This window comes from Microplitis mediator, chromosome 3 (assembly GCF_029852145.1).
Source record: "Microplitis mediator isolate UGA2020A chromosome 3, iyMicMedi2.1, whole genome shotgun sequence".
Classification (NCBI taxonomy): domain Eukaryota; kingdom Metazoa; phylum Arthropoda; class Insecta; order Hymenoptera; family Braconidae; genus Microplitis; species Microplitis mediator.
Window position 1 is genome coordinate 18,312,806 of NC_079971.1, and position 25,510 is coordinate 18,338,315.

Below are 25,510 nucleotides of genomic sequence, written 5' to 3' on the forward strand. Positions count from 1 at the left end.
AATATTCTTGAAGGAAATTGAATGCTCTACAAAAAAAGTTTCTTAACAATTTTCGCTAAATTCACTCCTTCAAAAGTTATTCAAGATTATTGAAGTCGTTTTACATAACTTCAACCTTGAATAACTTTTGAAGGAGTGAATTTAGCGAAAATTGTTAAGAAACTTTTTTTGTAGAGCATTCAATTTCCTTCAAGAATATTCATTGTCTTTTCCCAGAAACTCATTTTTACATGAATTAAAAAATTCCAAAGTTGAACAATTAAATTTTAAAATCATACCAATGTTCAAAGCATGATTATAAGGAAACGGTTCATCTGACAAAAAATTTCACTCAAATCTTTTTTGTAGAGCATTAAATTTCCTTCAAAAAACGTATCTGAGTCGATTTCGTTTATCTCGATGGTTTGAGAGTTATGAGACAAAAACCCGCTCATTAAAAAAAAATAAAAAATTGCGATGATACACCTCTTAATATCAAAATTAAGGGCTCAAATTTTCACAATAATTTTTTTTTGTCATCCCAAATAATATTTCCACAGTATCGTTAAAAAAAAAAAATTGTCGATTTTTTTGGCCCAGTCTAATATATATATATATTTTAAAAGTTTTTTCTTTCCTCAGTCAAAAAAGTCAAAGTTGAATTATAATTGAATATGTTTTTCCGTTCAAATCATAGTTTTCCTTAAATTTGTAACTATATATTCTGTAACCAGTTGTGTATAGCCTATCGGCGTATGATATTAATCAATAAAAAAAAAAAAAATATTTTGATCAAGCTAAAAAGTGAGCGAAATCGGTCTATAAGTTTTGAAGTAATGGGTATAGAAATTTCCGGAATTAAAAAAAAATAATTTACCGGTACAGAATGTTTAATCAAAAACTATAAAAGCCGCAATATTTACAGTAAAATCTCATTTTATTATTATTTATTATAAAATTTAACATGTTAATTATTAAAAAAAAACTATTTTCTTAAATTATTGAATTACTTATAAAACTGCATTCATTAATTTTTTTTACATTTTTTTGTTTAGGTAGTATTCCAAAAACTATAATAACTTTTAACATTTAGTTAATGATTGTATTATAAGAAATTTGCTTCAATTTTGGCTACTGAATGTCTTTTTTACAGCAGTAATAATAACATCAAATAATTATGTGTAGTTTATAATGTTTTAGTTGAGATTAGTTGCTGCTGATGTTGAAGATTCTTAAATTGATGGCGTCATTTTGTTAAAGATATCATTGATTAAATCATGGCAGCGATTTATTTATACGAAATCCTAAATTCGGCGTGAACTCTGAAAAAATATTTGATTTATTTCCATTCGATTAATTGAAGAATAAATTGTTTTAAACAAAATTGATTGTATCAAGATTAAATATAACGATGCTAATAAGAATAATGTCTGATTTATTACCAATACATAATTTATCAGGATCACTATAGACTGGAAATTTCGAGCACTTTAAATCCGATGGCCAACGCAATCTAAAGTTTCTTAAGAACTGATTGCACCCTGCTTTAGCACGTTTGCAGACAGAACGACAAGGTGGTATTGCTTTTTTAAAACTAGTACAAACTGGTACATACATCGAACACAAGAAAACACGTATATCAGAGCTACAGTGTGCTTTTACCAGCGGTGCATACATATGCATATCCTGACCAGCATCTCCCTGGTCTTGATGATTAAACAAATTTGGCATTACTGTTTCATTGTAAGGCAAATTCAAACATAAATTAATGTTTATTGGTTCACATCTATTATGATGTTCCAATTCTTCTCGTACTTCTATTGCTGCTGTTCCCCCTTCAGTTATAATACAGCCAAGAATTACACTAATTCCGATAACTAGATTCAGCATCTCGTTTCTCGTTGTCATTTTTTTTTCTTTTAATTTATTGCTTAAATTTACTTTATCTTGGAAGTCTGATATCGGCGATGTTTCTTTACTTTTGAGCAATAAATAGTTCCAAATAATAATTAAAATTAAAAACAAAAACAAACTAACCTAAGTAAATTGAATTATTTATTTTTATTTTATCCAGTGCTCTGCTACAGTAGTCCTGGCGAAAAAGTCGTCCTAAAATGGATAGTGGAGGTATAGGAAATACGTGCTAACTAATGGTAGTGGGAAGACGACTTTTTCGCCGGGACTACTATAGATCTGGCCCACAGTTGATGTTATGGAGGATGGAGGGTAGAGGTCTCTCTACCCTCTATAGTTTTTGGGTCCAGTTTTAGTATTTTTTTTTTTTTGCTACTGGCTCGCCACTGTAGATCTTATAGATAACAACATTCGACGGAAAAAATAGAAATAAAAAAAAATGAGATGTACAAAAGAATCCGTCATGCGCAACATCGGTAGAAAGTCAACAACAACAAAAAATATAAATATAGACATAGAAAAAAATCGATTTGTAGATTATATAGAGGAATGTAATGCCGACTATCATTTTTAAATAATTATAAAAAAAAAATCCGGGCAACGATTGGCTCTGCGGGCCAGCCCCAAAATTTCCCGCTCTTTTCAAGTTCGGAGAGCTCGAAAACGTCTGGGCCGAAAAAACACACATTTCGCTGAAAGAAAGTAATTTTTGTCCGACAATATCTTCAAAACAAATAAACCGATTTGCACGTGCTTTGCAGCAATCGAAAGAACTTGTTGAGATTTTAATTTGATCAAACTTAGAATTAAATGGTTCAAGCGAGTTACGAGTTATGCAACAAAAACTTAAAACAATTTTATTTTTATTTTTCGTATAAGGTAATCAAGAGACCTAGTACCCGATCACTCCATGTATTTGTATATCTATATTTACTAAATTCTACTAAATATAGATATACAAATACATGAGTGATCGGGTAAACTAGTTCCTTGATCGGGTACTAGGTCTCTTACCTTAACTTGTAAACTTCTTGACCGATCGACTCCAAAATTTAATCAGTTCTAAGTCTTGGTAAGCCCTTTCGACAGCCGCGAAGAACGTTCAAATCGGTTGATTCGCTCCAAAGATATCGTCGGACAAAAAAAGCTTACACACACACACGCGCGGCCGGATGTTCATCCGGAAATGGTCAGAATAGCCTCCTAGGACCTTAAAACGTTGGGATGTGATGAAAACTCCATTTTCGAAAATTGAACTGAAACCATCCCTATAAATAGACCAAAATTGACGTCCAACAAAATGATTTTTCATATCACCTGTATTGAAACTGCGAGCTTCAATGCCTGTTTTGCCAATCGAAAAAATTTCAGATCAACACGATTTAATGGGTAGAAACTTATCAGTTTTTACTCCTAAATTATTTTCTGACTTTATTTCGTTCCTATCAGAATCGCATTTGTTTATTGTAAACCCAAATAACACAGAACAACCTCAAGATGTCATAAAGATGTCTTATAAAAAGACAAGACAAATTTTTTTTCTGTCTCAAAACCACGTTTTTTCTTATATATTTAAAAAAAAAAAATAATATTTTAAAACAATGAATTGGAAAGTTTACTATTTTCAAGTATGAAAAAGATTGAAGAGAATAATCATATATTTGTCTATCCATTTCCATGATTATTCGGAAATATCAAACAGCAAGTATCAAATAGCAAAATATATCAAACTTAACTCCACCGCCCATCTTACGGCGTTAAATAAGACATACAGTTGTTGGTCCTAGGAGTCATAGGAAGTTTGTGTTCTTTTTTCTGTCCTAAAAAATTAATTTCAATTAAATAATCGTTTAGATGACTTATTTGACCATTAATTGTAATTAACTTTTTGTCGTCAAGTCTTTTTAGCAGATATTTTTTCGGTAATATAAATTGCTGATCGCTATGCGCATAGCGTCAACATGTCAACATTTTGGTACCTTATTAGGTCAAAAAATAGTCTAAAAACTTACACTGAGAGAGTATTTGATAAAATTTATCCTACAATTTAGAGTAAACATGGGCCAAAAGTTAAACAAACACGGCAAGAATAAAAACAGATTTTTTTGTTTTTTATTTTACTCTTTTTAACTTCCCGCTAAGAAAATTGTAAATTTTCAAAAATTCGGGAAGTTATTGGTTTTGGTCTGATTTTCGAAAATCGAATTTCTAAGAGATCTTGACGTTTTGAGGTTCTAGGAAGCTATTCTGACTAATTTCAAGAAAAAGAGAAAAAATGATAAAAATCGTTTTTTTTTCGAAAAGAATCGCAAACAAAAGTATTTTCGAGCTCGAGGAGCTCAAAAATAGCGGGAAATTTTGGGGCTGGCCTGCAGGGTCAACCGATAGACCGAGTAATTTTTATTTAAAAATTACTCGACATTGGGTGTTTTTACCCCATAATTGAACACTATCTAGAAACGGAAGAGTAATTATTAATCCAGGCCCAGTTTTACTCACAATTGTCGAGTAACATTTATTATATAGATAATTCTTCCTGTATATAGATGTCATAAAGCCAAGTGTGCTACTTGGAAAACTATAAATATTTGTCATTTTGTAAATGTTCTATTACGAAACACTAAAATTCAAATTTGAGTTATAAAAAAATAATTTCTTATAAAGTTATTATATATGCACAGGTAAACTACAAACATATTCTTGGTTTTCGAACATATGAAACCTGTATATAAATAGAAACCGGTAGATCTTGGCGGGTTTGGCTCTCAACTGCATAATAAAATAACACAAAAAATACGAAGAAAACATGATGAAGAAGTAGACGAAGAATAATAAGAAGAAGAAAAAGTAGTTGAAGACGAGTAAGAAGAAGGCGAATAAGAAGCCGAGAAAGAAGAAGAAGAAAAAGATCGTTGGAATTCACTGCAATGATAGCAAGCGTAGGTCGTATGAGGATATACTCATATAAGAATCTTTCAGAGGGTGTCATTGATCCCGATAAACGTGTTACAAGACTTCGACTAAGTACTGAAAGCGTAGAATAATGACCGCAATCTAACTTTTAATAAAGATACATTTTTTTTTTTTTTTTTTAATCAACAAAACTTCAAATTATAACGGAAAATTTTTTATTATATCCTTGCTAATGAAGATTAAAATGAATCTGAAAGGCAGTCAATATATTAGTATAATTTAACAATTTTTATAAGTACATCTAATTTATTATTCATTTAATGAATATATTAACATTGCCTTAAATTAATAAAATAAATGAATTTATTTTATTTAATAAGATTGTCAGACATATATAGGACACAAATATAAAAAAAATTGATGTGGAATTTATTTTTAGCACGGCACGATCGCATACGATCATAACCAATCTTAACTCTCGCCCTCTTTTCTCTTCTAACCGTACCTTTTCAGTATGCCTTGAAGCCTTCCCGCTTATTTTGGCGAATGAACGCCTTGAAAAAGCGAGACAGAGAAAACAAGAATGAAAAAGAAAGATACAGCGAGGACAGAGAAGACGAGGTAAGGAAATATAACGGTATCTTTGTATCAATGCTTAAGAGAAATTTATTTACAAATAAAGTTTTATTTTTTTTCAAATTGCAAATCATCTTAATTTATTTATTTATCATTATTTTTTTATTTATTCAAATTAAGGGCGTAAATACTTAAAATTGAATAATAAAGTGGCCGATATTAAGGCTTTATTTTAAAACAAATTTTTCATAGAAGAAAGCTAACTGTAGAATCTGCGAATTTTAAATTAAAATGAGATCATTTTTTCAACTTCAAACGTCACTACAAACTTTGATTTACGTAAAACTTCTTACATGTAGTATATAAATAAATTTTAAATCTGTTTTCAACTAACTATTAAAGTATATATGTATATATTGGCATGCAAAATGCATCAACTTAAATGTCACGGTCAGACTCTCAGACAAATACCAATTAAATGTCAATATTTTTTAAAATTTGCTTGATCTATGAATTATGTTATTTTTTAAACATTAAGAATTCGTAAGAAAATATAAATACGAATTTATTTGTTAATATAATAGAAAAAAAAATATCTTATAATCTCTAAAAACGAAAGTGCCATTCAAAATTTGTCTATGTCTAGTTGGATGTTAATTTTTATGCAACAACAAAAACTTTTTTGTTAGTTAATTTTATAACTATAGATTACAATTGATAAAAATAAATTGAAACGATATCTATAAAAAAAATTAATAGATTATAATTGTCTCGAGTATAATTAATAACGCATGACAAATTGCAATCGATATTCTATTAGACATTTTACTTTCACCAAATTACACGTACGATAATATATATTAAATTCATATATATCACGTAAATGCGATAGCGCACGAACTTAAACTAATTTTTATCACATTTGAGTCGCAAAATCGAACAATAGATTAACCGACAAAGAAAAATAAAGTGAGATAAGGCTATTTTGCAGGTGTGCATTATTAAAAGTGTAACAAAAATATACTAAAGAAATAACGTAAATAATGAAAAATTTTAAATAAATAAATGTAAACATGTATGTAGATGTGGAACTTTTTAAGATCGTTGAGAAAGTTGTATAGTAAAAAACGTGTCAAATTTTAAATTCCAATGTTATTTCCTGTTACTCTATTCGTAAATTTGTGACCTATTTTAGTTGATCAAATATAACCGACCTACGATCATTCGATAATAATATCTGCTCTCTCTCAATTTTATACAAAAATCTTAAAAGATTTTATGCTTTAATTCAATGAATTTTTTGATAGAAATAAAATTTTTTTAATGTTTCATTCAAAGAGTAGCTTTAATTTTGTGATTTAAAATATTTTAGCTTATTTACAATAATATGTTATATATTTTAATAAGATTAAATATGAGAAAATCATTTTTAGTTTTTAATCATTTAATTTACAAAACTTACGAACAGAGAAGACTAGGAAGTTCTGTGAGAAAAAAAATCTTTATAATTTTAATTGAGCTAAATTTCATCTGAGCATAGTAAAAGTAATGAAAGCCAATAAAAAATATAATGTGCAGTTAGCAATAAAATAGAACAAACTATTCGCATTAGAAGTAATTTCTCGATCCATTATCATTTTAATTATTAATTTGCTGTAATTACTAAATAAATGATTACAATCTATAGTTCATCCAATAAAAATCTTAAAATAAGGGGATTCACAAAAAAAATTTAATCCGTGAATGGCGGGCTCACGCATGCGCGCATATTAACGGTAATTTATTTTATTTAGTCATCTGAGCTTGTTGATGATGATGATGATGATTACGATAGTATGAGAGAGCTGAGACAAACACGAGACTAGACCGCGACCTTCATAAAAAGCCGCGATCGGTCGATCCAAAGATTGTCCAGACTCCAAAGAAGATACAAGCCAACGAGTGACTCGTTTACTCGTTAGTAAGAACTGGTCAGGGATCTAAATAAAAAATTGCATACCAAAGTCTTACTTTATTTTATTCTCAACTATAAATAGCTTACATTATCTTTACAATTAAGCACTTACTTAATAATGTAAATTGGTTTATGTGAAATGAAAAAAAAAAAAAAAAAAAAAAAAAAAAAAAAATTCTTTTTTTAAATATTAATTGCGAAAAAGTAATTTTCATCATTATTATTATTATTTTTTTTTTTAATTAATAAGGAACCTAAAGATTAAATTAAAAAGATAAGCAATTGTAAGTGAAGATAAGAAGTAATTGTAGTAAAGACAAAATTGAAGAGACAAAAATCGGTATGACTAATAAACCCCACTACTTACTTTATATTATATATAAATAAAAGGTATAGAGCGAGTTATGGTCTGTGGAGATGTTGTCGTCATACTATATGTATGTTCGGAAAGTTCTCTCACGTGGTTAATATATGTAGATACATATATTACCATGGTCTCTTGAGCGCACCTTCGCTTATTGGCTCCTTGGCCATCTCCGGACACGGTTGTTGCGTTCAGTGGTTAGTGGGTGCTCGGTGCAACAGGTCGATTTTTAATTTTTTTTAAATTCAAATCTTAAGTTATTTTATTTTATTCATATATATATTTATTATTGCTTATTTTAAACGCGAAACATTAAAGGTATACTTGATATTTGGTTTAAAATTTTTATTATATTTTATTCCTCGGTCGTAAAATAGATATTATTCCTTTTTTATAAATTTAAAATCAGTTTAAATTCATTTAAAAATTTATCAATAAATTTATTAATTATTTATATAAAAAAACATATTTATAGAAAATTATTTTGCTTTAATATTTTAAGAAAATTTTCTATAAACTTTTAAACACGATTACTTTATAATTTAATTTTTATATCTTCGTTCATAAAATGGTTATTATTATTAACTTTCAGAAGTCGAAATTTATCAAGAAATTTTTAAATTTATTATAATATTTTTGTATATATTTTTTATTGTTGCTTTAGATTCTTATATTGTACGAAGCAAATGCGTGATACGAATTTTATTGCCTTCTTGTTACTAAGAAGAAGAAAAGTAAAAAAAAAAACACGAAAGAACCAGAAAAATTTTTTTTTTAATCACGTGATGTGTATATGTCCCATATATTTTATTATTTTATTTTTTATAATAATAACTAAAATAATTATTTATCCTCAATAAAATAAGCCATAGTGGAAGTGGTGAAGAGACTTCAATGAGAGAGAGTTCAATTAAACTAAACTGCATAAGCAATATTTAGGTATAGAAGTGAAGTGTTTAAAAATTAAATTTAAAAAAATGTGAAAACAAAAAAAAAGTATTGAAGAAACGAGTTGTGACTCATATATTTTTAAAAATAGATATTACTAAATTCGGAGTTGGTGATAAAGATTAAAAAATAGTGTTTTACTGAAGTGACCTGGATATAAATTAAAGTCACTTGATATAGCCTCTCCTAGGCTTTGTCTGTACTTTAAAAACAGAGACATAGCCTAGAATAGGTTAGGTCAGGGCTTGTGTACAACAAATTTAAAAATTTATTTAATTATTTTTATATACGTACAAGTATATAATAATATAAAGGTTTAAACACCATCATAAAATATTATTATTATCTTCATATTTTACCTCTTTCTTCCTTTTTTTTTTTTATATACATTAGTCTTCTGATATTTTTTTCAGTTCTTCTCACTGCGATCATCATCTTTACAAAATGAAAAAAAAGTGCTAATTGATGTTACGCTAAAATGTTCAAGTACGGACATTCTCAAGGTCGCACAGTCTGTATAGACTGTTCTATCAAGCTTGAAGCTTTATTATTTTTTAATGTAGTATAAATATAAGTATGAATTTAGGATTATAAAAAAAGAGAAAGTACTAAAATTTTAATTATAAAAAAGAACTACCTAGTAAAACGATCGCACAATTTTTATTATACTATATCTTAAAAATTTATAAATAATAAATATTTTGTTTCATTAACATATTTGCCACTTAAGTTTTTAAATTAATAATTTATTTGCAAATAAAAATAATTTACATTCAATGTTTTTTATTTTTTATTATTATGATTATTATTATTAAATGGTTGGCTTATGAATATTACCAATAACCGGATAAAGAAAAAAAAATTCAACAAGATTTCTTGTAGAATGAAAATTGAACATTCGAACGGAAGGTTTACATTGTTTATATATCGATAAATCAGACATTTACTAGCAAGTATGTAATCTTTTTTTAATGGAATAATTTTTAATCAATTTTAATAATTGTACACTATTTAGAGAGTGCTGTAAAATTTATTGCAAATTTTTTTAAATGTAGACATGAAAAATTTTTAAAAACCTAATTATGCAATAACTATAAATATTACGTTGTTTATTTAAGGAATAGTGACAAAAAATAATGCAAAGTGTGAATAATTAATCATTAACATAACTAGGGGAAGGGGGGGGGGGGGCAAAAGTGGTAGGGTAGGCAAAACGGGGTACCCCAGAAATTTTATAAAAAAAAAATTTTTATTTTAAGGCCATGCTCAGACAGTGTCCCCTATTTTTTAAAAAATTTCAATGGCTTTCAACTTTCATAACTGTATTAAAATTATATTAATTAAATAGAAAAAAATTAAAACCTTAGTTAAAAAAGGGAGGACGTAGTCGTAATTTCGCTAAGATATAGATTTTAAAAAAAATTACTTGCAGTTGATAACAATTGGAAGCTGAACGAAATTTGTAAAATAAATTTCAGTAAAATCTTCATGTTAATTTTATAATTCGAATTTTCTTATTTTACAGGCTAAAATTTATTCAACAAATTTCGTTCAACTCCTCATTGATATCAATTGCAAGTAACCTTTTTTTAAATTGTCTACCTCGGTGAAATTACGACTACCTTCTCCCTTTTTTAACTAAGGTTTTAATTTTTTTCTAATTAATTAATATAATTTAAATACAGTTATGACAGTTGAAAGCCATTGAAATTTTTTTAAAATGTGGGGGGCACTGTCTGAGAATGCTCTTAAATGGGTTTTAAACATTCCAAAACCACTTTTGTAAATATAATTGTGCGTTATTTTGAATTTTTTTGTTAAACTTTTTCAAAAATCAATTTTCAGTTGAAAAATATTAATGACTTTTGTTTTATGATAAAAACTATTGAAAATTTGATTTTCTTTTTTTATATCCAATAATCATGCAAAATATAATTTTTCTTCGTATAAATTACTTGCAAAAAAGTTTAACTTAATAAAATTCATTTAAAATTTAGAAATTTTTTTTTTTACCTTTTTTAGGGGGTACCCCATTTGGCCCGCAAAAATAAAATTTTTTTTTTTTTAACGGTAACTGAAAATTTTTTCTATTTACTTTGAATATCATTAAAAAAAAAAAAAAATTTAGTGTATTTAAGTTCTCGAAATCTTGGTATTTTCTTAAGTACCCCATTTTGCCCCTCCCCTATAACCATAATAATAACAAAAACAAAAACCAAGCCCAGAATTCTCAGTTTAAAATAATTTTAATAAAAAAAATAATTATTATGTAGGCGAAAAAAAAAAATACGTATGAAAAATTTGTTTATTTTTTTTACTTTATTCAAATTCACATAAAAAAGCAATTATGGTCTCCAGCGTTATCAAGTTTATATATAACATATTAATTTAATGTGGATAAAAAATATTTTTATTTGTAAATAAACATTTTAACGAAATGCTATATTTTTTAATAATAGAAAAGTATGATATTTTTTTTGACTAGCTTTACTAATAAATAAAAAATAAATTGTTTTTTTCCTTATGTTTAATTAATTTATATAAGATTTATAATTTGAAAAAAATAGTTATACTAGATTTAATAAGTATATTAATACATTTGTAAATCAAAAATCGAAAAATGGTTAAAATACTGTAATTGATTAATTAACTACGCGAGAAAATGATTTTAATTTGAATGTCTCACAATTTCAAAATTAAAAAGCTTTGAAATCATAAATAATACATTTATTTTACTATTTTTAATAGTAAAAATTCATATGACACAAACTGATTAATTTTTAAATAGAATTACCATCAATGTTTTTAATTTTTTTTGTTATCGTTTCTAATATTATTGTTTATTTTTTTTTTTTTAGTTTTTTTAATTGACTAATAACAATAGATAATTTTATTAGAAACAAATTAAAGGCGATGACGGCGTAATTGATTGTCAAGTGCCGCTAATTGACGCAAAAAACCATCATTAGGATGAATGCTACGGCTTTTACGAATCAAACGTATTGCATCTGCACATAGCATATTACGTTTAATCATCAAAAATGCGATAACGCATGTTGCACTTCTTGATACACCCATCACGCAATGAACAAATACTTTACCTAGTAAATTAAATTTATGTAATAAACAATTAATTTGTAAAAAAAAAAAAATAATAAATTGAAGGCATTTACAATACTAAGCTGTTAATTTTATTTTTTAAATTTGTTTGTTATAAAATAATTAAATAAATAATTTGTATGATGATCCAACTAATAAATTTTCGAATATTCTAGAATATTCATAACTTTTTTAAAATCATTGATCGATTCGTGCCTATTAATCTATAACTGCTGTACTATCCCGTATGAAAAAGCGACATATTTGCCGTATATTGAAAAATATATGGTAAATATATACTATATTGCAGCCAAATTATCTGCATGAAAATATATATGTTTTCATATATTCAAGTATATATTTTTTACAATGTGCTAATTTATATAATGTGATATTAAATAATCATCGATACAACTTTTAACATAATAGATAATATACACCGGCCCACAAAAAAAGTGGTCTGTATTTTTGACCGGATCTACCTATCATTATGTATTTTGACGCGCTGGATCCGAATCTGAAGTCAGTTTTGCCTGTTCACCCTCAAAATTTTGAGTAAATTGCAAAAAACCATAAAAATCGCCAAAAACTACACTGTAGAAAATCAGCGGGGTAAGTCCAAGCGGTGTAGGTGTTAAAATTATCGGTGTTAAATTTACCCCCGAAAGCGGTGTTAAAATAACGCCGCCACCGGTGTAAATATTCTTTACCGGTGTTAAAATATTTTACTTTGTGAATATTTTTACTTACTCGATCACTATACTTGTTAATAAATGATATTTTTTATTAATTTTCATGAAGAACTGACATTTTTTGTATTTTATAATCTTTAAAGATAATACTCCAAGTGGACGCAATTTACCCCGCTTTTACACCGACATTACTCCACTTTTACACCTGTTACCCCGCTTTTACACCGGTATTTTTAACACAGGTGTATTACTCCTCCTACACCGGTGTAATTTCATTTTTACACCGGGCGGAGTTAAAACGAGTCCATTTTTAACACCGCTCTTTTTACAGTGTAGCAGTTTTAGGAAGAAAAAAATTTATGGAACTATAGACCAATTATGATTTTTATGTATTTTGGTTCGCTGAATCCAAATCTGAAGTTTATTCAACCATGAGCCATTTAAAATCTAAGTAAATTGCAAAAAAACCCCTGAAAATTGCGAAAAATGGCAAAAAAAAATTGAAGGTTAGAAGCTTATGCCTGTAACCAGGGTACCTCCACGTGGTGACGGTAGGCAACAGAACCATTTGGCAGAATCCCTGGGTTAACGGCGTCTGGTCAGAGTGAGAAAGCAGGCTCGCAGGCGTCGTCATCCAGTTACTGCAGCTCTTCATTAGTGGGTGACTTGGCTTCTGAAGGGTATAATATTACAAGAAGTGTCTCTCACATATGTAACAAAAGTTCTGATTGGTTTTGTTACATATGTGGAGAGTTTGAAGTGGCAAAGTACCGTAGACCTTTTTCAAACAAATTGAAAAAGGTTTATGAAGATTGCTTTGGTATTCAAATTACCAACTGGAATGCAACCTGGGTACCAAATACCGTTTGTGGTCGGTGTCACACGATGTTAATTCGTTGGGAGCAGACGAGAAATCAAGAGAGCTTAAAATTTTCGAAGCCCATGATATGGTCTGCACCAACAAATCGAAAGAACTGTTACTTTTGTATGACTGACGTTGCAGGTTTTACTTCGACAACTAAACATAAGATTCAATATCCCAAGTTCTATCAATTGTAAAACCTCAAAAAATTTTGGTTGTCGAAGAAACTGCTACTCTTGAGCCGATGGATGAGGACGAAGAAGGGATGCAAGTTGACGACGTCTATGAAGAAAACAGTTCTTAGGACGAAGAATACTTGCCCGATGTTGTTAGTTAAAATAAAGACCCTGAAATCTTCGACCAACTAGAATTAAATGACCTTGTGCGAGATATAGGGCTATCCAAAGAAGGATCTGATTATTTCGCGGCTGTATTAAAGAAGAAAAATTTATTAGCTAAAGGAACATCAGCTTATTTTTATCGCGATAGGGAGAAAGAGTTCCGAAAATTTTTCAACAACGATAGCGAAAATTCATTGGTTTACTGTTCAGATGTGAAAGGTTTGGTTGATGAATTGAAACCGAACACATACAAAGACAATGAATGGAGGCTTTTTATTGATTCATCAAAGAGAAGTCTCGAAGCTGTTCTTCTTCATAACGGAAACACGTATGCACCGATTCCAACAGCCCACTCGACCAAACTTAAAGAAACTTATGAAAATTTACAGATTGTATTAAATAAAATAAAGTTTTCGGAGCATCAGGGGTGTTTTTGCAATTTACTTAAATTTTAAAAGGCTTATGGTTGAATAAACTTCAGATTTGGATTTAGCGGACCAAAATACATAAAAATCATACTTGGTCTATAATTCTATAAATTTTTTTCTTACTAAAACTGCTAATTTTTGGTGATTTTTATGGTTTTTTGCAATTTACTTAAAATTTTGAGGGTGTACGGGCAAAACTGACTTCAGGTTCGAATTCAGCGCGTCGAAATATATGAAGATAGGTAGGTCCGGTCAAAAGTACAGACCACTTTTTTTTTGTGGGCCGGTGTATATTGCCTCAATATAATCAATTATATAAACGATCATATAAGTTTACCTATGCCCGTTCTTAGTAGAAAACCGTCTAATTCAATTTTTGGAAATTTTTTTAAATTGAAAAGAAAAATATATAAATATGCATAACCTGCAGATATTTTTTGTCAGGATATAATTTATTTTTCTAATGTACGTGGAAAAAATATTTTTCATCTTAATTTTAGAAAGTATCGGTTCTCTCTTACAACTTTTGTTAGTGTTATGCGGTTTTGTGCGACAACTTTTATAATTTTTAAATTTGAAACAAATGTAATTCTACAAATGTAAATTTTAGCTTCAAACACACACGGAAAAATATATATCCGTATATAATCAGGCAAATCTGAATATATGCGGCATATATTCAGATTTGCCCCAAAATATATGGATATATACTTTTTCCGTGTGGGAATATCTTGTTTTTTGATCTCGTCTTGAACTTTTTTTATTATGCACGGTTCTAGTATAATACAAAATCGTTCATAGTCATCGAAAAAAATTTATTGAAGCTTGTAGATCGTTTTTGAGACAAGCAAAAATTTGGAAATTTTTTTTTTCGATGGTTTTCTTAAGATTACTCCGAAACCGGGCATAATAAAAAAAATTAAAGACCAGATCAGAAAAATAGATACTTAAAGCTACAATTTGCTTTCTTTGTCTTTGTTGTACGACCATTTTCCTTCGAGTTACAACCTTTTGAAAATGACTTGAAAATTTGAAATTTTTTTTAATATCCCTTAATTTTTGTGACTAATGTAGTATTGAAAAATTTTTAAATTGTTAATTGTCACAATTAAAATCTATTGATTTTTTCTACTTCTTTTTTAATAAATTTTTTTTATGTTAAAATCGATTAAAAAAAATACCCTGTTGCCTAAGATTAATGATCGTACTTTCTGTTAAAGGAAAAAAACAAAAATTCCACAAAAATCCAAGCATTTTGTAGTTTTAGTTTCCGAATGAAACTGTTAAAATAATGATTTTAAAGAAAATAACAAATTTTGAGGTTTCTTGTATTATTCAATCCAAATCAGGTATTGGAATGGGCAGTATAAAGTTATATTGGCTCAAGTATAAAAATTAAAAATAAGAAGGGTAAAATGAGTAATCTAATAATAAATTGCTAACTATGTATTTTTTACGATTTCAATCGTTGTAAATTTTTGAACTTCCTACGATGAAAATTTACGAATTTTGAACAATTCGAGAAGTTATTGTTTTCACCCCGATTTAAAAAAATTGAGTTTTCAACATTTTGACGTCCTAAGGAAGCTATTTAGACTGTTTTCAGATTGATGCCCGACCGTCGCACGCGCGCGCGTGTGTGTGTGTGTGTGTCTTTAGAACTTTTTAACTAACAAAGTAATCGGAATGGTTCATGCGGATATCGAAAGAGCTGTGTCAGCTGTTAACTTTTCTGTAAATTTCAGATTTTTCGATCAAATAGATCCTGAGGTAATTAAGAAATTCGAAAGGAAGACATTTTTTGTTTATTTTTCAAAAACGACTTGATCGATCAATTCCAAAATCTAATTAGCTGTAGAACTTAACAGAACGCGTCGATTGCTGTGAGAACCTTCTTAATAAATTTGTTCATTCTAGAGATATTGTTGAACAAAGAAATTATAAAAAACGGTTTTTTCAAATAAATCAGCTCTAAAACTTGATAAAACGCGTCGATTACTTCATTAACCGGTGAAACATCAAAACTGGTGAATTCATTCGTGAGATATCGATACCGACATTTCAAAAATAACAGTTTACCTTATTTTCTTTAGATACCTCGTAATGTAATGTACCAAATGTTCTAAAAATTCATCCAAATCCTTGTCTACACGGTTTCTTTTTATCACTGCATAATTCAGTGTAATCGGTTTGTTAGTTTAGAAAATATCATCAAAAAAACATTTAAAAAATTATTGTTCTCTGAAGTTTTGACGGACGTTTCATATTTCGACATGAGGATCTAATTCAATTCTCCTTATACTCTTTATCTTAATTACTTATATTCATTTCCGTATGAATCCATGCATTTCATCAAGAATAATCGTGAACAAAAACTTAAGAGTTCTCTAATAATTAAAATATAAATTCACTAATGAAAAAAATTAAAGTAAAAAGAAAATTGAAATTTTTGGTGGATTTTTGAGCTGTATTCAAGTGAAAAATGGCCATTCGGAAATTTTAAAGAAGCATTTTGAAGCTCCAAGGCCATTATAGGGCATTTTGACATTAATATTTAAAATTTTGATTTTTGATCAATTTCGTGATTCCAAAGCGATAGGTGAATTTTAAAAAATAAATATGCCTTGTTAGTTTTCGAAAGCCAAAAAGGCATATCATATTTATGTCTTTTTGGTATTAAGAATGCGATATAAAATCCTAAAGAAAAAATTTACAACGATTGAAATTCTAAAAAAGTACGTAACTAGTAATTTATTATGCAGTCACTCATTTTATCCCTCTTATTTTTAATTTTTATACTCTAACTAATCTTACTGTATAATGCATATTCTAAAACTCGACGTAGATCGAATAATTAATAAATTTTTATTGTCAAAGTTTACAGACGTTTGTGTCCGAGGGTGCGTCGTCAAAAATGTAATCTAGTGATATCATGAAATAATTAAAATAGTCCGGATACAAACCAAAGTGTTTAGATTATAAATATATTTTGCTAATATTTGAACGGAGGCTATCAGATACTTTCGGCTGAGTTATTTTCGGAAACAAAATCTCCAAATACTACGGGCTGCACTTTGACGCACTACTGGCTAATCTACCGAAGCGCTTTAACTGGAATCGTATTCAGGTTTTTTTTCACATTTTATGTGTATGTCATAAATAAATAGAATGTGTTACGCATACATGTATGAAATCATGGGAAATTCCCAGCCCAAATTTGACATCATCGTCAATTGCAAGAACTTGACGTTAACTTACTGTGAAGTTAATCAAAATCACTGAACGTCAAGTTTTTGAAGTGATAGTATGGCTATCAGAGATTGGACTGATAAAAATAATTTTAGAAATTTTATCCTGGAGAGATTTTGTCATAGGGAGATTTTGTCGTGGGTAGATTTTGCCAAGGAGATTTTGTCCAGAGAGGTAAAGTCGTGTTACCCTAATTATTGTGGACAGAAATTTATACTTTGCAGCAAAAGTGATATTGAAAATACCTTCAAACTCTTGTTTATGAACTTTATTTATTTCAACCACAAAAGTTAATTTATTTTATTAAATAAAAATATTATAAAACTTACCGTTGCGTTTCAAAGCATTATCAATAAAATTAGCGGCATCGTTGAAGTATTTACTGATATCAACGGTTGGTAAATCGCTTGCTGGTATTCCAAGATATTCAATCGCCGTATCACGATAATAATATTGATTTGTATTGACATGTCCAAAGCGATTGCCTTCTGCGGCATTTAAAACATGTGTAATACCAATTTTTTGTAGATATTGTTTATTTTTTGCGGTTGCTCTGTAAAATTAAAATTATGAAAACAAAAATAAATAAATATATGTACCCATAATTTTCCACTAGTCAACGAAATTACTAAATAATGAAACTAAATTTTTATTTAATAAAATTTGTAAATATATTTATGAATATTCATGTAAATTTTTTTGTAACTCGATCATTCAACTGCTCAATTTCACAAGTCAATAAGAGCTAATTTTATATTTGTATTAAAATTTTCTTATAACAAAAAATGAACATGCTACACTGTAAAAAATCGGGAGTGAATACGGGTTTTATTTCAATCCGAATTCACTCCGTCACTCGGAGTTCCGGAGTTTAAAAAAATAAATCACGCTGCATGCGAAGTAAATAAGGAGTTTGTCTTTTTAACGGAGTGATTTTGGAGTGACGCGGATTTTATTTCAACTCGCATTCACTACAGTCCGGAGTTTTAATACTTAAATAAATTTATATTTAATAGAAACATCTGTTAATTACACAGAAAAAAAGGATTTCTTGACACAAAAAATTTTTACTCGCCCCAAGAAAATTTTTTCCCAGCCCAAGAAATTTTTTGCATTATGAATTGAAAACAGAAATTTTCTTACGGCGAGAATAAATTTTCTCAGAGCAAGAAAAAACTTTTTGCGTCAATAGATTTTTTCTCGTCCCAAGAAAATTTTTGTGTTCAATTTATAATGCAAAAAAATTCTTGCGCCCAGAAATTCTTTTTTTCTGTGTAGAAACATAATTATTTAAATAAATAATTCATTCAAATATTAATAATTAAACTTAAAATATTGTTTTTAATTTTTAAAATATTGCAGTAACTCACTAATTTCATATATATAATACATAATGAAAATATTAAATTATTGAATATCTATAGTGACATAGTTTTTATGGGAATATTTGATATTTCTGATATCTGATATAATCAAAAGTCATTTCTGATAAGAAGGATTAAATTTTGGAATTCGCTGCCTAAAAATATAACATCAGCTGATAGTTTGAGTATTTTTAAGAAATTATACTGTAAACATTTAATGATATCTAAGAAAAATGGTTAAAATTGAAAATTTATGTATTAAATAAATATGTTATGATGTATCTTTCTTTTGTTAAATGGCTCTGAAGGGTATACTCCTAGAGTCAATATTATTTATGCTTATTTACACATGCTAATCAGAAATTTTTATTCTAGAAATTATTTGTAAATAAGTTAATAAATAAATAAAATATTTCGGTACAATATGAAATGTTATCTCGTGATATGTTTGATGTAAGTCGTATGATAGTTTATATCAGTGGAATTATATTTGTGAGAGTTTTATTATCAGCTACTCACAAGTTTTTTAAATCGTTTCGCGTGAATCTATGAAAGGGAGCACGTAATTATTTCCCTACTCAATATAAATATCAAAATATCAAAGTCCTACCCTCACTATGTATTAGTAATTTTTGTTGCAATTAAAATTTTCCGAAACTCCCCTTCGGAGTAAAAGTCACTCCGAGGGAATTAAATAAATAAAAAATTATCCACTTCGCGATAACTCCTATTCGAAGTGAATTTCATTCCGAAGGGGAGTAAGTAAAAAGTCGTCAACTCCGCGTTCACGCCGAAAATTTTGTACAGAGTAGGCTTTAACAAAAAAATGTTTGGCTAAAAAAAAAGGAGATACTTGGCAAAAACTTTCAGAGTGAAAAAGCACTAAATTAGCTTTTACTGTTTTGAAATTGCCCTAAGACAAGAGTAGGTAAAAATGAATACCTGTCACTAAAAGTTATTCATACTAACAATAAATGTTCAGTAGGGTGAGCCAAAAAAAAAACAACCTATCGAATTTATGTCTTAAAAAGGACCTATATATCGAGAAAAAAATTCTCCCAATGGGCAAAATTTTTAGCTCAATTTTAAAAGGTGTCGGTAGCCATTTGAAATTTCCCATTTAAATAACATGCAAAAAAATTTTTTTTGATTAAAAATATTATAACTTTTGAACCGTGTGAGATAAAAATTCGGCTCTAGAATATTCTTGTATAGCATTAAATTTCTTTAAAAAAAGTCCTGGGAGACGAATTTGTAAACTTGATATATCGTATACTAACAAGCCATCAAAGTCTAGAGTAAACAAAATCATACAAATTTGAGGCTTTGTTATTAAAAATGTCAATACTACGAGAAAATTTGTTCTACATGTGGTGCAATGAAATCACCAACAATATCCACGTTGTTACAAATAATATTTTGTTATCGATCACAATAACAGAGAAGTAGTTGGAAAATCCAAATAAAGCCTTAAATTTGTATGATTCTGTTTACTCTAGACTTTGATAGCCTGTGAGTATACGAAATATCAAGTTAATAAATTCGACTCCCAGGACTTTTTTTTAAGAAATTTAATGCCCTACAAGAATATTCTAGAGCTGAATTTTTGTCTCACATGGTTCAAAAGATATAATATTTTTAATCAAAAAAATTTTTTTGCATGTTATTTAAATGGGAAATTTCAAATGGCTACTGACACCTTTTAAAATTGAGCTAAAAATTTTGCCCAATGGGAGAATTTTTTTTTTCAATATATAGGTCCTCTTTAAGACGTAAAGTCGATAGGTTGGTTTTTTTGGCTTACCCTAATGTTCAGGTTCGTTAAGATCAGTGATTTATTTGATGTTTAAATTATATCAAAATCCGCAACGTTTTGTTGACAATCTTAACTTCATCAGGCGTCTATAAATTAATAACAAACCACCATTTACATATAACATATACAGATATAAATATATGATACAAATCTATAAATTCTTAGATACATCAAAATTCTAATAAAAATAATTAACAACAATTAAATCAATAAATACCTTTGAAGAAATTTATGTAAACATCAAAGTCCAAATAAAATTTGAACGAAGGCTAAGGTTAGACACACGGTCTGTAAAAAGTGTATCTATTGATTAAAAATATTAGTTTATTGTTGATAATACTTGTCATATTTCCAAATGACAATTATTAATTTGTAAAACCTTAATTCTATGGACACTTGGATAGATTTTAATGTACTGATTAACTTATTTTATGAGACTGTAATACAGCGCAATTTTATTTGGACTTTTATGTTTACATAAATTCCTTCAAAGGTATTAATTGATTTAATTGTTGTTACCCTGGCGGTTTTGAATCACCCTGGAAACACCCTGGGAGTGGAAACACGGTGGAATCACGGTGGATCCAGGGTGGTTACACGGTGGGTTTGTGCCATTTTACTACTGTGTATACACGGTGGTTACACGGTGTTTCCACGATCGTTACACGGTGTACTCACCGTGATTCCACGGTGTATTCACCGAGATTCCACGGTGTATCCACGGTGATTACGCGGTGTACGTGGAATCAGGGTGGGTACACCGTGTAACCACCGTGATTCCACTGTGTTTCCAGGGTGATTCAAAACCGCCAGGGTAATTATTTTTATTAGAATTTTGATGTATCTAAGAATTTATAGATTTGTATCATATATTCATATCTGTATATGTGACATGTAAATGATGGTTTGTTATTAATTTATAGACTCCTGATGAAGTTGAGATTGTCAACGAAACGTTGCGGATTTTGATATAATTTAAACATCAAATAAATCACTGATCTTAAACAACCTGAACATTCATTGTTATTTATTTGCTGAGATCTGAATATTATCATCGTTAATCATACTTTGAGAAAATCTAGAATTTACTAGAAGTATACGTTTAGTAATTCAACGATAATAGTGTCGTTAAATGTTTTTTGTATATATGTTAAAAACTTACGCATCTCCAATATAAATGTTCGGATAAACTTCATCACAATCAATATCCTGTGTGTAGTTATCAACTACATGTTCAAAACCTGGTATTGCTTTGAAAAAATCAACTCTGTTTTCTCTTAGTGCATGTGATAATGAAGCAAATGTCGTTTCGCCACCTTCCAACGTTTGCAAAAAATCCTAAAATCATAATTTAATAATTAAAACATAAAAAAACTACTTTTTAAAATGAAAAAAATTACTCGATCACGATCCCTCCAAGTTATCTTCATTATTATTATTAATAATTAATTACAGTAATTAAAATACAAAATATAAATGAAAAGAATATTCAGTAAGAATCCAGAAATTTTTAACTTCACAATAAAATGTATCGAAAATAATTTCTAGTAGGCGTGTAATGAAAAATTTTATTTTTAAACATTACGAAACAATTACTATGTTTATTTTTATTTATAATACACAGGTTGTGTACGGAAAAAAAATAAAACTAGAATGCAAGTATAAAAAACAAAATACAGACAAAAAATTGTCGTTCTTTAAAAAAAAATAACTAAGAAAATTTGTATTTTTAACCTCGAAAAATTGTTACTTTGGTTCATAAGTTTTATTAATTGAATATTTTATAAGAATTATTTTATAAATATAAAGAACAATGCAATTATATTTATTTAATAGATTAATTAACTTACTTTTTGATGTGAGCCAAAAGAACCCGCCATAATTTCGGTTTTACAAGACCACAATTGCTTAATAAAATTATTTGCTAGCGTTTACTACGCAGTATTAGAAAAGTGTTAGTTTATATAAGTATAAGTTAAAGAAGTATACTTCCTTTTTTACTGAATTATCTAATTAATTCCAATGACAACTGACAATAATATCGAACTATTTATGTAAGAGAATTACTAATCGTGTAGGAATATTAAAAATACAAACATATCTATAAACTTCGAGAATCTACAGATATTATTATTTTTTTTTATAGAAAATTCAAGATCAAATGATTACTTATATTTATCAATACATAATCTACTTAGAGATGACAATGTTTTGTTGATTCATTCACACTTTCAAGCACTCACGTGTGTATATTGACAATAACAAATACTACCGCCATATTTTTTATTTATTATTGTGTTGTCTACATTACTATTATGATTATTAGTTTTAAGGCTGACTTCTATGAAATTAAAATATCAAAGTTTCATTGGCAGTTTTCAAAAAAATTTTCAAATTTTTGAATTTTACTTTTCTTTTAATCTATTAATTAATTGTCATTATAGCAATTCTTATAGTTTACAAAAAATGTGTAAAACATTAACGAATGTGAATGTAGCAGACATCAGATGAATTAAAATTTTTAAATAAATAGAGTAAATGATTAAAAAAATAATATTTACAAAAAATGCACTTATTAATTTCAAAATTTTTTAAATGCGCATTTTTTAAAAATTTTATTTCATTAATTATTTACTCTATTTATTTATAATTTTAAATTTGTCTGATCTCTGCTACATTTACACTCATAAAACATTATTATACTGAACTTACCCGACGTTTTATAATTTTTTTGGATTTTTTTTTAAAACGATAAATTATAAAAAAAAAATCTGTCTATCGGTTGACCTTGCGGGCCAGCTCTAAAACTTCCCGCTGTATTCGAGCTCCTTGAGCCCCGAGTAAAAATGAAATTTTAATTTTTTGATCAAAAAAATAATTCTAAGTCGATCGCCGAACGACCGCTGCATGGTGTCCGCACCATATCGCCGCACCACCGCTGCACCACTGCCATTTGGCGGAAAATTCCGCCGCACGCTTTAAAAAAAATCTCCCAGCACCGCCGCACCACAGCCGAAGCAGAGCCAGACGTTTAGATTTTTATTGTTTCTCACCGCCGCACCACAGCCGAAGCATAGCCGAACGTTTCGAATTTTTGAATTTTATACCGCCGCACCACAGCTGAAGCACCGCTGCACGTTGACAAAAAACAGTGGATAAATTGATACAATTAATGGATCCTGCAATGGTCATTAATTAGTATTAATTAAACAATTCATAAATATTTATTTTTATTTTAACGAATTTTATTAAATGAGCATACCGACAGTCACTACTAAGTTTACTTGTGCTATATGAGATTGAAAAGAATATACCACTTTTAAATCACTAATTGTTGGATTCTCTGTACAAAAATCAATCTTTATTCTTATATATATTTTATTTAATATTTCTCTTTACTAAATATTCTGTTCGAAATAATATTTCGAACAGTGTTGCATTTAAGTTGTAGTATATATATTTAAGTTGAGTTCAAAATATGTATATGTTTACTTAAAGAAAAAAGAAAGCTAGCATGGATCAAATTTTATGACCTTAGGTACATGGGTCGACGAGAGATTCCAAATAAATGCAAGGCAATATGTTTTTCTTCATTTGCACTCATATATATATATATATATATTTTGAACTTAGAGATCTTTGTTATACAAAAAGAGGAGAGGTTGGTGGACCTCAGTGTTAAATAATATTAAAAGAATAAGTTAGTCTAAGCTAAATCTCTTTCGAGTGAAGACATACCCTAGAGCGCGTATTTTAATAAAAGATATAATATTCATTTGTTTAATAAATTGATTTGTTTCATTCACGATTACCATACCTAAATTCCCAACACTAATAAAAAATAATTTACAACGAAATATCACAGCTATGGTGCGGCGGTGGTGCAGCAGTGGTGCGGCGGTATGGTGCGGTAGTGGTGCAGCGGTGGTGCGGCGGTTGATAAAAATATATAATTTTTTCGTAAAAATAATAATTTCATTTTTACTCGGGTTGTCACGGCGGTGGTGCGGCGGTGGTGCAGCGAATAGATAAATCTTTAGTCGTCACGGCGGTGGTGCGGCGGTAGTGCAGCGAATAGATAAATTCTTTAGTTGTCACGGCGGTGGTGCGGCATTTATAAAATAATCGGAATTGTCACGGCTGTAGTGCAGCGGTGGTGCGGCGCTCAAAAAGCCGTGCAGCGGTGTTGCGGCGGTGGTGCGGCGGAATTCTGTTTTTACTCGGGGCTCGAAAACGTTATTGTGAGTACATGTTCAAGCTCTTCGAGCTCGAAAATACTTTTCTATGCCATTGTTTTCGAAAAAAACCGTTTTTTAGCATTTCTTTCTCCCACGATATCTCGCGAACGAATTAACCGACTTTGATGGTTGAGGCGGCAATCGACGTATTTTATTGAATTCTAGAGCGGATAAGATTTTGAAATTGTTTGGCTCCGTTGTTTCAAAGATATTTCAAAAAAACCTAAAAAAATTTTTGCACACCTTAAGCGCGAAAGCGCAAGGGGTGCTTTACTGACGGTTCTTTCTCTTTGACAATTTTTTTTTTTATTTTCTTTCGACAACGGTTTCTCTTGAACGAACAAACCGATTTTGATGGTTGAGGTGACATTCAACGCAGCTTATAAAGCTTTAGAGCCCAGTCGATTTTGGAATCAATCCACCGAGCAAATTAGAAGTTATCTGAAAAAAACATTTTTGTAAAAATTTTATTTTTGGAATATCTCTGAACGAGCTCTACCGATCAAGCTCAATTTTCTCTCGGCTTCAAGATATTGACAATCCGCGTCGAATGACACCTTACGTTCAAAATCGGTTCATCCGTTCAAAAGATACAGGTATTTACATACGTATACATACATTAGGATGCTTCAAAAAAAAACTTTAATTTTTAACTTCCCGCTAAGAAAATTGTAAATTTTAAAAAATTCGGGAAGTTATTGGTTTCGGTCCAATTTACGAAAATCGAATTTCCATCAGATGTCGACGTTTTGAGATCCGAGGGAGCTATTCTG

General features: G+C 28.9%; 2 protein-coding genes across 3 annotated transcripts; both read right to left on the reverse strand.

The window, feature by feature from the left end:
• Positions 1-393: 393 nt before the first annotated feature.
• On the reverse strand, positions 394-2,760 carry LOC130665489 (frizzled-like). Its single transcript, XM_057465910.1, has 2 exons — positions 1,422-2,760; positions 394-1,301 (listed from the first exon to the last, which is right to left on the reverse strand). Exons 1-2 carry the CDS (start codon positions 1,885-1,887, stop codon positions 1,255-1,257), a joined length of 513 nt encoding a protein of 170 aa, XP_057321893.1. The 5' UTR covers positions 1,888-2,760; the 3' UTR covers positions 394-1,254.
• An 8,712-nt stretch (positions 2,761-11,472) lies between these two features.
• Positions 11,473-22,769, reverse strand: LOC130665060 (dual specificity protein phosphatase 3). Of its 2 annotated transcripts, none has more exons than XM_057465315.1 (4): positions 22,350-22,769; positions 21,662-21,837; positions 17,649-17,872; positions 11,473-11,749 (listed from the first exon to the last, which is right to left on the reverse strand). In XM_057465315.1, exons 1-4 carry the CDS (start codon positions 22,377-22,379, stop codon positions 11,553-11,555), a joined length of 627 nt encoding a protein of 208 aa, XP_057321298.1. In that variant the 5' UTR covers positions 22,380-22,769; the 3' UTR covers positions 11,473-11,552. The 2 variants fall into 2 exon arrangements, with proteins under 2 accessions (XP_057321298.1, XP_057321299.1); XM_057465316.1 differs by lacking the exon at positions 22,350-22,769 and adding an exon at positions 21,900-22,041.
• Between the last annotated feature and the right edge of the window lie 2,741 nt (positions 22,770-25,510).

Coding starts and splice junctions, on each gene's coding strand:
- LOC130665489 (XM_057465910.1), bottom strand. CDS start 1,887: ATGACAACGAGAAACGAGATGCTGAATCTAGTTATCGGAATTAGTGTA. Junction 1,302..1,421: donor TCCTGATAAATTATGTATTG/GTAATAAATCAG, acceptor ATATTTTTTCAG/AGTTCACGCCGAATTTAGGA.
- LOC130665060 (XM_057465315.1), bottom strand. CDS start 22,379: ATGGCGGGTTCTTTTGGCTCACATCAAAAA. Junction 17,873..21,661: donor AACATTTATATTGGAGATGC/GTAAGTTTTTAA, acceptor TTAATTTTACAG/AGCAACCGCAAAAAATAAAC. Junction 11,750..17,648: donor TAATGCTTTGAAACGCAACG/GTAAGTTTTATA, acceptor TTAATTTACTAG/GTAAAGTATTTGTTCATTGC.